Genomic DNA, 12,800 nt, shown 5'->3' with positions numbered 1-12,800 from the left:
CGAATAGTGCAACTTTCGTGTACAGTGTTCCTCGTAGGATAGCAACCTGTCACTATTTGCATTTCATTTCTTTCATTAAGCCAAACAGCTGAACGTTGCCTATTAGTCTGTTTAAGACTGTCGGCTCTGGCTACCCCGCAAGGGATTTAGATGATGATTATGTATTTGTATGTATGTATGATTTGCTAAATATGTTTATTCAATTTTTGAAGGGGTTTTCGGTTGCCTTCATAATCATAATCATTTATTCCTTGAATATGGTGAGGTAATCGAAATAAAAACGTGACAATCAAAAATTAACAATATTTTATTTACACGTAAAGTACAAATCTACACATTGTTCTAAATCATAAGTAATGCATCTGAATTACAATCATAAAAAATGAAATTTGGTCGCCCCATGCTCGAGGAGGACGATGACTTCGATACCATTTTACGTAAAGAGAATATACTATTTACAATTATTTTTAAATATGAAAAAAAGATTTGAAATATCAATTACTTTGGCTCAAAATTGTTTTTATGTTGGAAAAGACATTAGTAGAATAAAATGTAAACAGTAAATAAATAAGATAAAATTAGAGTAATATTATTAGAGCTTTTTCCTACTACTTTAAAATTATATTTACAAAAACTATATAAGTAGTAACTCTATCACGAACACACAACAAACAGACAGGCAGACTATATATTCGGCGGCAGGCTCGTATAGTGAAATAAATACCACATAATTACGTATCTGTTTTCTTTTAATCTAACAAATAATGTTTGTTTAAGGCTTTCTAATAACTCAAAAAAAAAAAAAGACAAATGCGAGTATTTTCCATTTCATAGAATGGCCGACCGAATTTCATCGCCTCTTGAATCATAATAACAAAGTTCGTAAATGTAAGTAATGGATAATGAAATGTATACGAATTTTATAGGATATAAAAATAAAGACAGAATTACAAAAAAGATATGAAATAAAAAAGATACATTAGTTGCATGTACCGACTTTGAACATTATACATCCTTGCACAGTATATACAAATGAATGATCGGAAACACTGCCTCCTTACAATCAATATCCCTGTACCGTCGCGGCGCGCCTGGATTACTAGGTACTTTTATTTGACATGTTTTAGTTTATCACGAGGGAAGAGACTGGAGGCGGTTGCTAGTCTATGGCTCGTTGGCTATTTTGTAACGTAATTCCTCTTTCTCGTAGCGGGCCTGGCTCGTTTCGATTCCGTCGTTTTAACCAAGCAAGGTATTATTGCTGGCGCGCAGTGCGAGGAAAAGTATTACACTTTGAATATAACCGACAATCAAAGTTAACTTAACTGTATTCATAATTTTGCTGTAAATTTTATTGAAATTTGTATGAAAAAAATAATATTGAAACCATATTAATGAGTCACGTAGCCAACATACATATATATATATAGTCACGCCTACATCCCTTGCGGGGTAGATAGAACCAACAGTTCTGAAATGACTGAATGACCACGTAGCCTAACTTAAGAATATTATTACATTATAATAAATTCATACCATTCTATATCCGGAATATTATACAGTCTTTTGGTACTTCTTATACTTACATACGAGAGGTGTGAATTATTTCATTAATGACGAAAATTAATCTTATGAAAATATTTTATCACTCTTTGCTGGTACTCTATGTACATGTTTTCTAAAATAAGCTATAAGTTTTCAATAAGATTGACATATTAAATTATGATAAACAAGTCATGGCTGGTAATTACAAAGATAGAACGAGGTACTCCTTCATTGAAAATATACGTCATATAAGTTATTATCATCGTAGAATAATGATAGATTTAAAAGAACCCGTTAAAATTAATGACTACAATAATAAACAACCCAATTAGTAGATATTATGCCTAATTTCAACAATAAGTTTTAGAACGCTAACGGGCAAGCTTAGAACTAAAACTAGTGATTTATAACTTGTCATCTATTTGTTTCAAGTTGTGCAACGCTTGGACTTCAGTAGCCGGCAGGAGTGACTCCAGCCGCTGGCTGAGGCCGCGCCCGCGTCACGCCGGCAGGTCGTTGTCGACGTCGAGCCGCCGCCGCACCCACGCCAGCACCGCCTCCTGCAACGCACGCGGTGTTATGGTAGCCCTGTGATACTTGTGTTGACATCTTGTCCACGCCCAGCGTTTTCTACTTCAGGGGAGACTTTGAGAGAGCAAATCAGATAACGGCGGGGTTGTGTGCGTTAACATATGAATACTTTGGTTCAGCTACGAAGTTGATTTGATAACAATCATTGTCGCGTCGGTAGAATGCTTCAAGTAAAACTCGATGTGGTAGGAAAGATAATTTATTTGAATCGTCACGATATATAAGTGTTTTACACAAGCGTAACCATAGCGCGATGTATTTTGCATACAACGCCATCTAGTAGGCGGCCAAGGAACTACATCACTGTATTGACTTAAAATTTCTTAACAATTTAGACATTCCGCCCACCAAAGGACCTCGTCCTTTAAAACACAACAGCTTTACTACTTACATTACAAGTACTTCAATAATACTACAATTTTATTTTATTTAGTTACACAAACTTTAAGTAATCCAGGCAAACAGTCAGTTTACAAATGAATTGGAAACAAACCAAAATAAAATAAGACATAAAATCCGCCCACCGTGATACCTTTGGCTTAAAAGTAGTGTGCGGTGCAAAAAATAAAAATAAACTACATATCTAACTAGCTCTGAACAATACATTTAGCAATATTTAGGATAGATCATCTGATTTAGGTAAGACGTACAGCTTATTATAAGGTCGCTTACAACAACCATTTACAGTCTTTAATGTCACGACTCTCGTAACATTATCCTTACCAGGATGCTTCTCTATGATTTTTCCTAGCAACCACTTTGCTGGGGGTAAATTATGGTCCTTAATTATCACAACATCATTTATTTCGGGTTCAGACCTTTTATTGACCCACTTGTACCGTTGATTTAAAGATACTAAATATTCATCAGACCACTTTCGCCAAAAATCATTGACCAATTTCTGGCCAAGTTTCCATCTTTGTAAACCCGAAATATTTGACTTTGTGTAATCTTCATCTGGTATCATAATTAAAGGTTCACCTACTAAAATGTGTCCTGGCGTAAGAGGTAAGGGGTCACTGGCATTGTCGCTTAAATAGGACAGAGGGCGCGAATTCAAGCACGCTTCAATTTGAGCGAGTATAGTTGACAGCTCTTCAAAAGTAGCTGTGGAGTTACCTAAAATTCTTTTTAAGTGTGCCTTCGCGGACCGCACGCCGGCTTCCCACAAGCCGCCAAAATTTGGGGCGTGAGGAGGGATAAAGTGCCAATTCGTTCCTTCCTCTGCTAAGAGTTGAGCAATATTTGTTGGGAGTTGTGAAATTGCCTTATTAAACATGGATCTTAATTCTTTATCGGCACCAATGAAATTAGTGCCGTTGTCACTGTAAAGTTCTTTGCAATGGCCTCTCCTCGATACGAAACGTCGAAATGCTGCTATAAAGCCTTGTGCCGTTAAATCGGATACTGCTTCCAGATGAATCGCCTTCGATGCCATGCAAATGAAAAGGCAAATATAGCCCTTGTAAGTTTTTGAGCCTCGTCCTGGTGAAAAGCGTATGTTAATATAGCCTGTAAAATCAACACCAGATACCTCAAAAGCTCTGGCTGGTTTGACTCTAATAGGAGGAAGTTGGCCCATCAAGGTATTATTATTTTGACGAGAATATCTTAAACACACTGTACAACTACGATAGCATTGTTTAGCCAAATCTCTAGCACGAATTATCCAGTATTTTGAGCGTAGAAAGTTTAACATAATCTGAGGTCCCCCATGAAGCGTTCTTATATGGGCGTCACGGACTATTAACTTAGTGAGATGACTCTCACTAGGCAATATTATAGGATGACGCTTGTCGTAACCAACAGATGCTTCATGAATTCGACCGCCTACTCTTAAGACCCTATTTCCATCGAAAATAGGGCAAAGAGTGTACAACGGACTTCTCTTTGCTACATTTCCCTGGGTATTTTTCGTGAGTTGCTTAATTTCGTCAGAAAAGTAAGCCTTTTGAGTCTCCTTTATACATATTTGCAGCACTTCATTCATTTCAGCAACCGTGATAAAAGTAGGTATGTTTTGCCTTTGATCTTTTGGCGTCTTCAACTTCAAAATTCTTCTACAGTAAGATAAAACTCGTAATGCTCTAGATAATGACGAAAACCGATTCCACTCAAACTCTTCATTAGGTTTAATGACTGTGTTAAATGACTTAGTTGGTTTCAACTCTTCTTCAGTATCAAAATCATCATTGGCTAATCCAACTGTGTATTGTGCTTGTTCTTCTAACCAATGTGGACCATGCCACCACAACTTACTATCTGCGAGATCTAAAATTCGTGTACCTCTGGATGCACAATCCGCTGGATTTTGATCAGTGCTGACGTGTCCCCATTGATCCCTTTCTAACATGGTCAGGATTTCTGAAACCCGATTACTAACAAATGTGTTCCATCTACTTGGCTCTCCTCGAAGCCATGCCAATACCACTGTGGAATCTGACCAGCAAAACAGACGAGTTTTGGGAACTGACATGATTTCTGCAACTTCGGTTATCAATTTGGCAGCCAACACCGCAGCACATAATTCCAATCGCGGGATTGAGATGAGCTTTTCAACTGGGGCAACTTTTGTCTTAGCTGTGATTAGATTCACGAAAATGTTTCCATCCTTGTCGACAGCTTTGATGTATACCACCGCAGCATAAGCTGCTTGTGATGCGTCAGCAAATGAATGTAGCTCTACATCTCCATCCTTGTTAGTATTTAACCACCTTGGAACTACGATACTTTTTATATTACAGAGATCATTTTTAAAGGCGTTCCATTCTGCTAGTAGATCTGATGGTAATGGTTCATCCCATGAAAGTCCCGACTTCCATAAACTCTGTATGTATATCTTTGCTTTGACAACAACGGGTGCTATCCATCCCATGGGATCATATAACCTTGCCACGTCTGACAAAACCCTTCTTTTAGTTACTGATTCTTCATCTGTGTTTGGCAAGTTTAGTGCGTATTCAAAGTTATCTGTAGATTTGTTCCATTGTATACCAAGAACCTTGACAGTCTCATTAATTTTGAAAGTGAAACCTTGACTTTTATCACGTATCTCTTCCTTGATATGGTTTATCAGTGATTTACTGTTGCTACACCATTTCTGCAATGAAAAACCACCTGCTTCCATCAATTTCGTCATTTCCTCGAATATCTCTACTGCTTCTTCCTCTCTTTGACAACCTGTAAGCATATCGTCCATATAGTAGTCATTAAGCGTAATTTCAGACGCTCTAGGGTAATTTGATCTCTCATCCTTCGCTAACTGTTGCAGGGTCTTTACCGCCAAATATGGCGCACAAGCAGTTCCAAACGTCAGCCGCAATAACCTGTAATGTTGTATCGGTTGATTAGGATCCGATCTCCAAAGGATTCTTTGAAAATCTGTATCCCTTTGATCTACACGGATTTGACGATACATCTGTGACAAATCTGCCACAATACATATGCGGTGACATCTCCATCTCATTAATATATGACGTAAGTCTTGTTGCAACTTGGGACCCACTAAGAGATTGTCGTTTAACGAGACATTATTGACTCCTTTACATGACGCGTCGAATACTGGCCTCATCTTACTCGTCTCTTTGTCTTCTCTGACTACCGCATGATGCGGCAGGTATACCACCAATTCATCATCGATCTGCCTTTTATCTGTGATATGCTCCATGTGGTTCTGTTCTAGATAATTTTCTATAGCCTTTTTGTAGCCTTCATAAAACGAAGGTTGTTTAACGAACTTTCTCTCTAAGAATTGAAATCTTCGTTGAGCTATAGTTTTGGTTTTACCATGTAGACATTCAGGGTTTGGACCTTTAAACGGTAATCTCACAATATAACGCCCATCATTGTCTCTCACGGTTGTCTCCTCATAGATTTGCTCACATCTAAGTTCCTCCCTTGTAAGTTTCTTACTAATGCCATCAGGCTCCCTTTCAATTTCCCAAAATTGCTTCAACAGTTGATCTGTATCCAATTGAATGTGTAAGCTAATCAATCTATTATTGACAAGATCTTCCTCCTTTTGTAATCTACCTGAAAAAACCCAACCAAATTGAGTATTTTGCGCAATCAAACAATTTTCTGTCGGATGTCTTAGAAGTCCTTCTCTCAAGATCTCACCATGTACATCAACTCCTAAAATCATGTCAATTCTACCTGGTGATCCATACTTTGGATCAGCTAGTGGCAAATTATCTATATCTGTCCAATTTGGGATTGAAAACTTAGCAGAAGGAAGGAATGAAGTTAACGTACTTAAAATAAAAGCTTTTACCTGCACAGAGAATTTTGGATCATGAAGTGACTCTAAACTTAACAAGACCATGCCTTTTGTTCTTGTTTGACCTTCCCCTACACCTGACACCAGACCACTAACCGGACTTCGTTTAAGGCCTAATGCTTGCACTGTCGCTTCAGTGATGAAGGAAGCTTCAGATCCTTGATCCACTAATACACGAATATTTTGGGAGTAGCCATTTGTTGATTTTGCTCTGACTATAGCAGTAGCCAGAAGCACTGTTTGTTGACTCTCTTTTGCAAAATGCGCTACCACTTTGGTCTCAGAACCGTTGATTGCTGGAACATCCTTTTGTTCGTCTAACTCAGATTTAGGTTCTTGAGATCTGTTCATATGCAACAACGTATGATGACGCCTACCACATCGTCGACAACACGTCGATTGATGACAGCTCCTTACTCCATGTGTTGGTGCTAAGCAATTATAGCACAATCTCTCCGATTGAACATATTGTGATCTCTCTTCAGGAGATTGTTGGGCAAATTGCTTGCATTGATATAAAAAATGCTGTCCTTTACACATTCTACACTCATTAGACGCACTCTTATTTTGTACTGCAGCATGAAATGATTTTTGTTTTGAAACTTGTGTAACGTTACCTTTTGTTGGGTTCGATTTGTGAACAACAGCCGACTTACTGACTTCTGTCATTTCCAATGTGCGAAATCGACTCTCTAGAAAACTGGTTAATTGTTGCCATGATGGTAAGTCATCCGATTCGCTTTTCCCGATATCCATCTCCCATAGTTTACGCGATTCTTGATCGAGCTTCGAGATCACTAGATAATTAACAATAGTATCCCAGTTCTCAGTATCAACTCCAATATTTTTTAAGGATTTCAAGCAACCATTAGTTGTGTCAAGAAGTTGCTTTACTCCTAAAGCAGATTCTGAACTTAATATTTTTTGACCAAACAAGCGTTTCATAATCTCATTACAATTATAGCGTTTATTGTTGTACCGATGAGACAGTTGTGCAAAAGCTTCCGCGTAGTTCGCATCTGTAGTAGCCAAATTTTTTAAGAGATTTGCTGGTTCACCTGTCAAGCTGCCCTTTAAATAGTGAAGTTTTTGAACCGCTGACAGACTTGCATTATTATGAATAACCGATGTAAACATGTCGTAGTAAGATTGCCACTCTTCATAATTTCCCGAAAATGTAGGTAGTTGAATGCGGGGCAATTTCACTTCACAGCTTGGCTTGGATGGTGACGATGAGCGGTTAGCTTGTTGTTTTGGCGAACGACTATTTAAATCCTCCTTCAGTTTTGATTTATACTCGGTGTAAGTATCTTCAACAACAGACATTTTATCATTAAGAAAATAATCATGTGTAGACTTGAGTTCAGTAGTAGCATCAGAGTATACATCCAGATGTTGTTCAAAATATTCCAGCCATAACTTTTCAAGGCTCTCCAGTCTTGATTCAATGTAACTCACAGTTAGTCTCTCTTTTGGTGATTTTCGATAGTTTGAATAAGATTTAAGCAGCCTCTCAAAACGTGCCTCTTGTCTGGCTAGTAACTTATCCATCTTGTTCATCAGCTGTAGTTAGCACTCAGAAAAAGGTTAATATACTTTGCAAGCACAAGCTACAAACAGGCAATTTAAATTATTAAGTCCCAGCATCAGCGCAAACGAAAAAACCAAGCGACGAATACAATGTTCAAAACACAAAAATTTTACAAGTCCAAGATGCCAACGATTTTCCTAAGTCCCAAAATCGCAAATATTTCTAAGTCGATAATGATCACAAAACGACTAAGTCCTGAGACACGTAATTTTTCTAAGTCAATATTTCACTCCAGAGACTATGTTTAAATTCAAACACTTGCGAATTTTCTAAGTCCGGCACAACACTTGTAATTTTTCATTCACTGATCACTGTTAGTTCACTTTACTCACAATTTTCTAAAGTCCTTTTCTTCCCGGGTTTCGGCACCAGATGTCGCGTCGGTAGAATGCTTCAAGTAAAACTCGATGTGGTAGGAAAGATAATTTATTTGAATCGTCACGATATATAAGTGTTTTACACAAGCGTAACCATAGCGCGATGTATTTTGCATACAACGCCATCTAGTAGGCGGCCAAGGAACTACATCACTGTATTGACTTAAAATTTCTTAACAATTTAGACAATCATTATAAATTTCACTATCAACTCATAGTGTTTCCAGTTACCTTTTTTAGGAGCTCGCTTTAATAATTTACAATAAATAATTTTTCATAAATTTTATAATATTACAGTAGTCTGATACTATTAAGGTGAAGAAGTTAGTTTTCCATAGATCTCTGTACATTATATAAGCTACAATCAACATGCATCATAATCTACGTTAATCTTACCAGATATTTGCGGTAATAACACCAAACACCACTACCAAGTTGAGAAGTAGAAGACGATGTAACAAAAGTAGAAAAATAAATATGATAGAAGGTGAGGCAAGAGTGAGACGGCAACACAGGAGAGACGACAGTGAGGCTAGGAAAGGAATCGCATCGGCGTCAGCGTCAGTCGTGGTGGCGCGAGTGGTGCGCGTTGTCGGTGTAGTCGTCGTAGTCGCGCGGCGGCTCCAGCTCGTCCTCGCGGTCGTACTCCTCCCCGCCCTCCCCGTCCCCCTCGGGCTCCTCCTCCTCCTCGTCCCCGTCCCCGCCCGCGCCCGTCTCCGACTCCCGTGGAGACACCACACCCAGCTCCTGTGCCCAGGCGTTAGCGGAAACCGGGTTAAGCTCAACAAACACAACAGCTATGATTATCTAATGTCAGTGTCACAAAACCCGTTGTTATTTTATCCATCTATAATAAGCATGCAATGTAGCGTATATTAAAAAAAAAGTGGAGTTGAGGGAGCTTTGCAAATTATTCAGTCGTGAATAATACGTTAAAAATCAATTGACTCTCGATCGTGCGCAACTGAGAATGGCGGAAGGGCCGGGGTGTACCTTGCTGGGCCGCCAGCCGCAGCCGGGCAGCGGCAGGCCGTCGGGCCCGAGCGGGCAGGGCGCGTCCAGCCCGGGCACGCCCTGCTCGCCCTTGTCGCCCTTGTCGCCCTTGCGGCCGCGCTTGCCCACCGGGCCCTGGAAGAATCACCCTTACAGTTCATATCAAATAAATTATTACGATCCCACCTACCGTTGCATGCGTGATGCATGAATTACAACTTATTAAAATATATACCTACATATTTATATTTCTGACATATGCAAATGTTAGTTTCTACTACATGCTGTTGCTGTATGGTATTCATGACGGGAAAGTTAGAATAATGCAAAAAGCAAAGTACAGGCGCGTCATCGTCTCCGGTCACTTACAGGCTCTCCTTTGTATCCTTTATCGCCCTTGGGGCCCTGGACAAGGAAATTATTACGAAATTTATATTCAAAATCAGATAAATAAAAAATGTACATGAGTAATATACCAACCTCTTGCCCGGGTATGCCGTCGGTTCCCTGTAACGGTGTAAAGGTTAGTTGTTAGTACAGTTATTGTTTAAGTACAAGCTGAGGACCGTGGCAGGCTCTATACTCACAGGCAATCCGGGGTCGCCTCGTTCCCCTTTCGAGCCCGGCTCTCCTTGCGCTCCCTGGCAAGCCAAGCCATTAATATACACACTTTAAATAAAATCGTTATTGATACGTACTCCGTTATAAATGGAATTTATAATGACAACTTCGAGGTTGCCTTGAATTTAATTCAATCCCTAATGATAACAATTTGATATTCAAGAAGTGTTAAAAAATTCTGCTATTAAATTCTTAATTTATTATACATATTTACATCTGTGAAAAATATATTATTCATGATATATGTAAATTAAACGACAAAATTGCTACCGCAATAGTACGTATAACCCTAAAATTAATTGTTATATATACTAAACGTCCCTTATCAAAAAAAAAGATCGTTTGAATTGAATGAGACTAGGAGAGGCCCTGGGTCCCGTGTAAGGCGGGGATCGTCTGCTCACCTTCATGCCGTCGAGTCCGGGCGGGCCCTGCGGAACAACAGACAAGTCAGCCGCGCCTCGCCCCGCGCCGCCGCGTGTCGCCGGCGGCGGGCGACACGCGGCGACACGCGGCGCGCGGCGGCCGGTCCATGCAGCGGCAGACAGTGGCGTGCGATGTGGCGCTCTCGGCTACTCTCACTGCATGCAGCGGTCTCTCGACAAGAAGGCTCATCCGCAGAACAAGGTTCACGAGGCTCGGGAAAGAAGATCAAGAGAAAGACGGGTTGCACTGCATGCAATTATTTATTTTCATCCAAAATAATTTATAAACAACAATATCTTACGCTCTCGACGTATAGTACAAATGACAACTTTTGTATCTCATAAAAATTAAGTTCTTAACGGTAAACTTATTAACTAAGTAAAGGGCAAAAAGCGCGCAATTATGATTGTGGGAACATGTAACTGTAATTTATTTAATTTACAAATAAAAACGGTAAGAAATATGAATTAAGGCAGCACACAAAGCTTATATGATTGCGAAATACTAAAATGAAAATAAAACCTTGGCATTCAAATATTTTTGGACAAAAGGATGGAACAAGTATAATTATATGTAGATAGAATGATTAAGGGACGTTGAGTAACTTATCTAGAAGTGCTTAACCTAATGTGACAATAGTATTTTGTACATTCTGTGATGTGGAGTCGATTGAGGCATTACGAGAATGGTGTGATACTAAATCACAATTTGATTAAATCTAATTATTTACTTTTTTATGTTTTTAGAAACTTTACACCTGTGTCGATTAATATATGAGGAAAGTATTTTGCAATTATCGTGATGCCTCAAAGGAATGCACTTTTGTTTCCCTCTCATCAATTACATTAGAGATAGATACGATAGTTATGACTACATAATAATAAGTATAGTACACCAAGAGAACGAACAATAAGAGAGTGATGAAAAGGTCAATACGCACAAGTCAACATTAAGGTAGGTACATTAAGTTATACGATGAGGCGGGCGCGACGCTCTGCCGCGCCCCCTCGGGACGGTCGCTCCGGGCACCGCGCGACGCGACGCGACACCTCGCAGCACGCGGCTACTCCGCGGGGTCGCGTCGCGTCGCGTCGCACACAGACACGAGGCGGCCGGCCGCGACGACCGGGCGACGCGCGGCCGACCGACTGCTGCCTGCGTCGGCTATACATTACGCTTACTATACTATACAGGAATAAGGGGAAAGTTAATATAATCACAATAATAATTACAAACAGGCAATTAGCGTAGAATGTAACAACGTGGACAATATTATACTTACAAATCGATACAATATGAAAGATATGATGAGACGTATTCGTTAATGACAAGAGTAATTTTACATCATAATTCTAGCATATCACATACGAGGACCTATACGAGGTGTATGATAATCATTTCATATGTTCATTCGTACCTACTGAGGTATCACTTATTTTACTTGGCACCCGAACTATACGCTGAACTTTAATTCGCCAAATATACAAATATTATCATATTCTTATTAAATTATTTAAAAATAGTCACTCTGGTGTTGGATTTATTTATTTTAATCTTTAAAGTACAAAATGTTTATGATACAGGGTCCGCAACCTTAACATTATCCAAGCTATTTTGTTTTCGTAACTTAGCATTATGATGCATTATTGTATGCAATGCAAGATAATTTCTTAATAATAGATTAGACGTTCTACAAATACTGGTATATTGTCTTTCTTTTTGACAAAAAGTAGACTCTCAGACGACATACCACGCGGGACACATAATGGCACAATTTTGTGTTTTACTTACGCCAAACCTCACTATGATTGCCTCAGCAACTGTCTTATCTTTGCGTTTCCTCAGTCTTCCCCATCGCCGTTATACTTTGGACCTGGGGCCCGCAAACATACATACATATAATTACGTCTATATCCCTTGAGGGGAAGACAGAGCCAACAGACTCGAAGAAAACTAATGGGCCATGTTCAGCTGTTTGGCTTATTGAGCTTCAAATAGTGACAGGATGCCAGCCCATCGACTAAAAGCAGAATTCCAAGTTTATAAGCGTATCTTTTAGTTGCCTTTTACGACATCCATGGGAAAGAGATGGAGTGGTCCTTTTTTAATGCCAGGAACCACACGGCAAATATTTTATTTATTTATATACCTTTTATACATTGTAAACATGTTATTTACTGGCAGTAGTACTAGTTGGGGTATTATTTAGAGTAGTGTGAGCGCGTTCCGATGGGCCCTGGTGAGCTTAACAAAACAACAAAATAATAAAACGATTTATCATACCAATTTATGGCTAAATTAATAAAAATATCATCTTTACATGATCTGTAACACTTAGCCTAGGTTTGGTAACGTCTCACTGTTAACTACGCAGTAG

At 39.2% G+C, this 12,800-nt stretch overlaps 1 protein-coding gene across 3 annotated transcripts in view; it reads right to left on the bottom strand.

Moving 5' to 3' along the window:
• Positions 1-289: 289 nt before the first annotated feature.
• The window catches only part of LOC106135408 (collagen alpha chain CG42342), a 186,347-nt gene continuing 173,836 nt past the window's right edge, over positions 290-12,800 (bottom strand). Inside the window, exons 18-23 of one of the 3 annotated variants that reach the window (XM_060946002.1) lie at positions 10,402-10,428; positions 9,964-10,017; positions 9,857-9,883; positions 9,746-9,781; positions 9,377-9,511; positions 8,945-9,130 (exon numbers count right to left, since the gene is read on the bottom strand). In XM_060946002.1, coding sequence (XP_060801985.1) covers positions 8,945-9,130; positions 9,377-9,511; positions 9,746-9,781; positions 9,857-9,883; positions 9,964-10,017; positions 10,402-10,428 — 465 coding nt within the window. Of the gene's footprint in view, positions 2,106-8,944; positions 9,131-9,376; positions 9,512-9,745; positions 9,782-9,856; positions 9,884-9,963; positions 10,018-10,401; positions 10,429-12,800 lie in introns of those variants that run through there. The other 2 variants (XM_060946003.1, XM_060946004.1) reach the window with 2 other exon arrangements.

The sequence above is a fragment of the Amyelois transitella genome, chromosome 10 (assembly GCF_032362555.1).
Source record: "Amyelois transitella isolate CPQ chromosome 10, ilAmyTran1.1, whole genome shotgun sequence".
Lineage (NCBI taxonomy): Eukaryota > Metazoa > Arthropoda > Insecta > Lepidoptera > Pyralidae > Amyelois > Amyelois transitella.
Note: the sequence above shows the minus strand (reverse complement) of the source record. Positions and strands in the feature narration are given on the sequence as shown.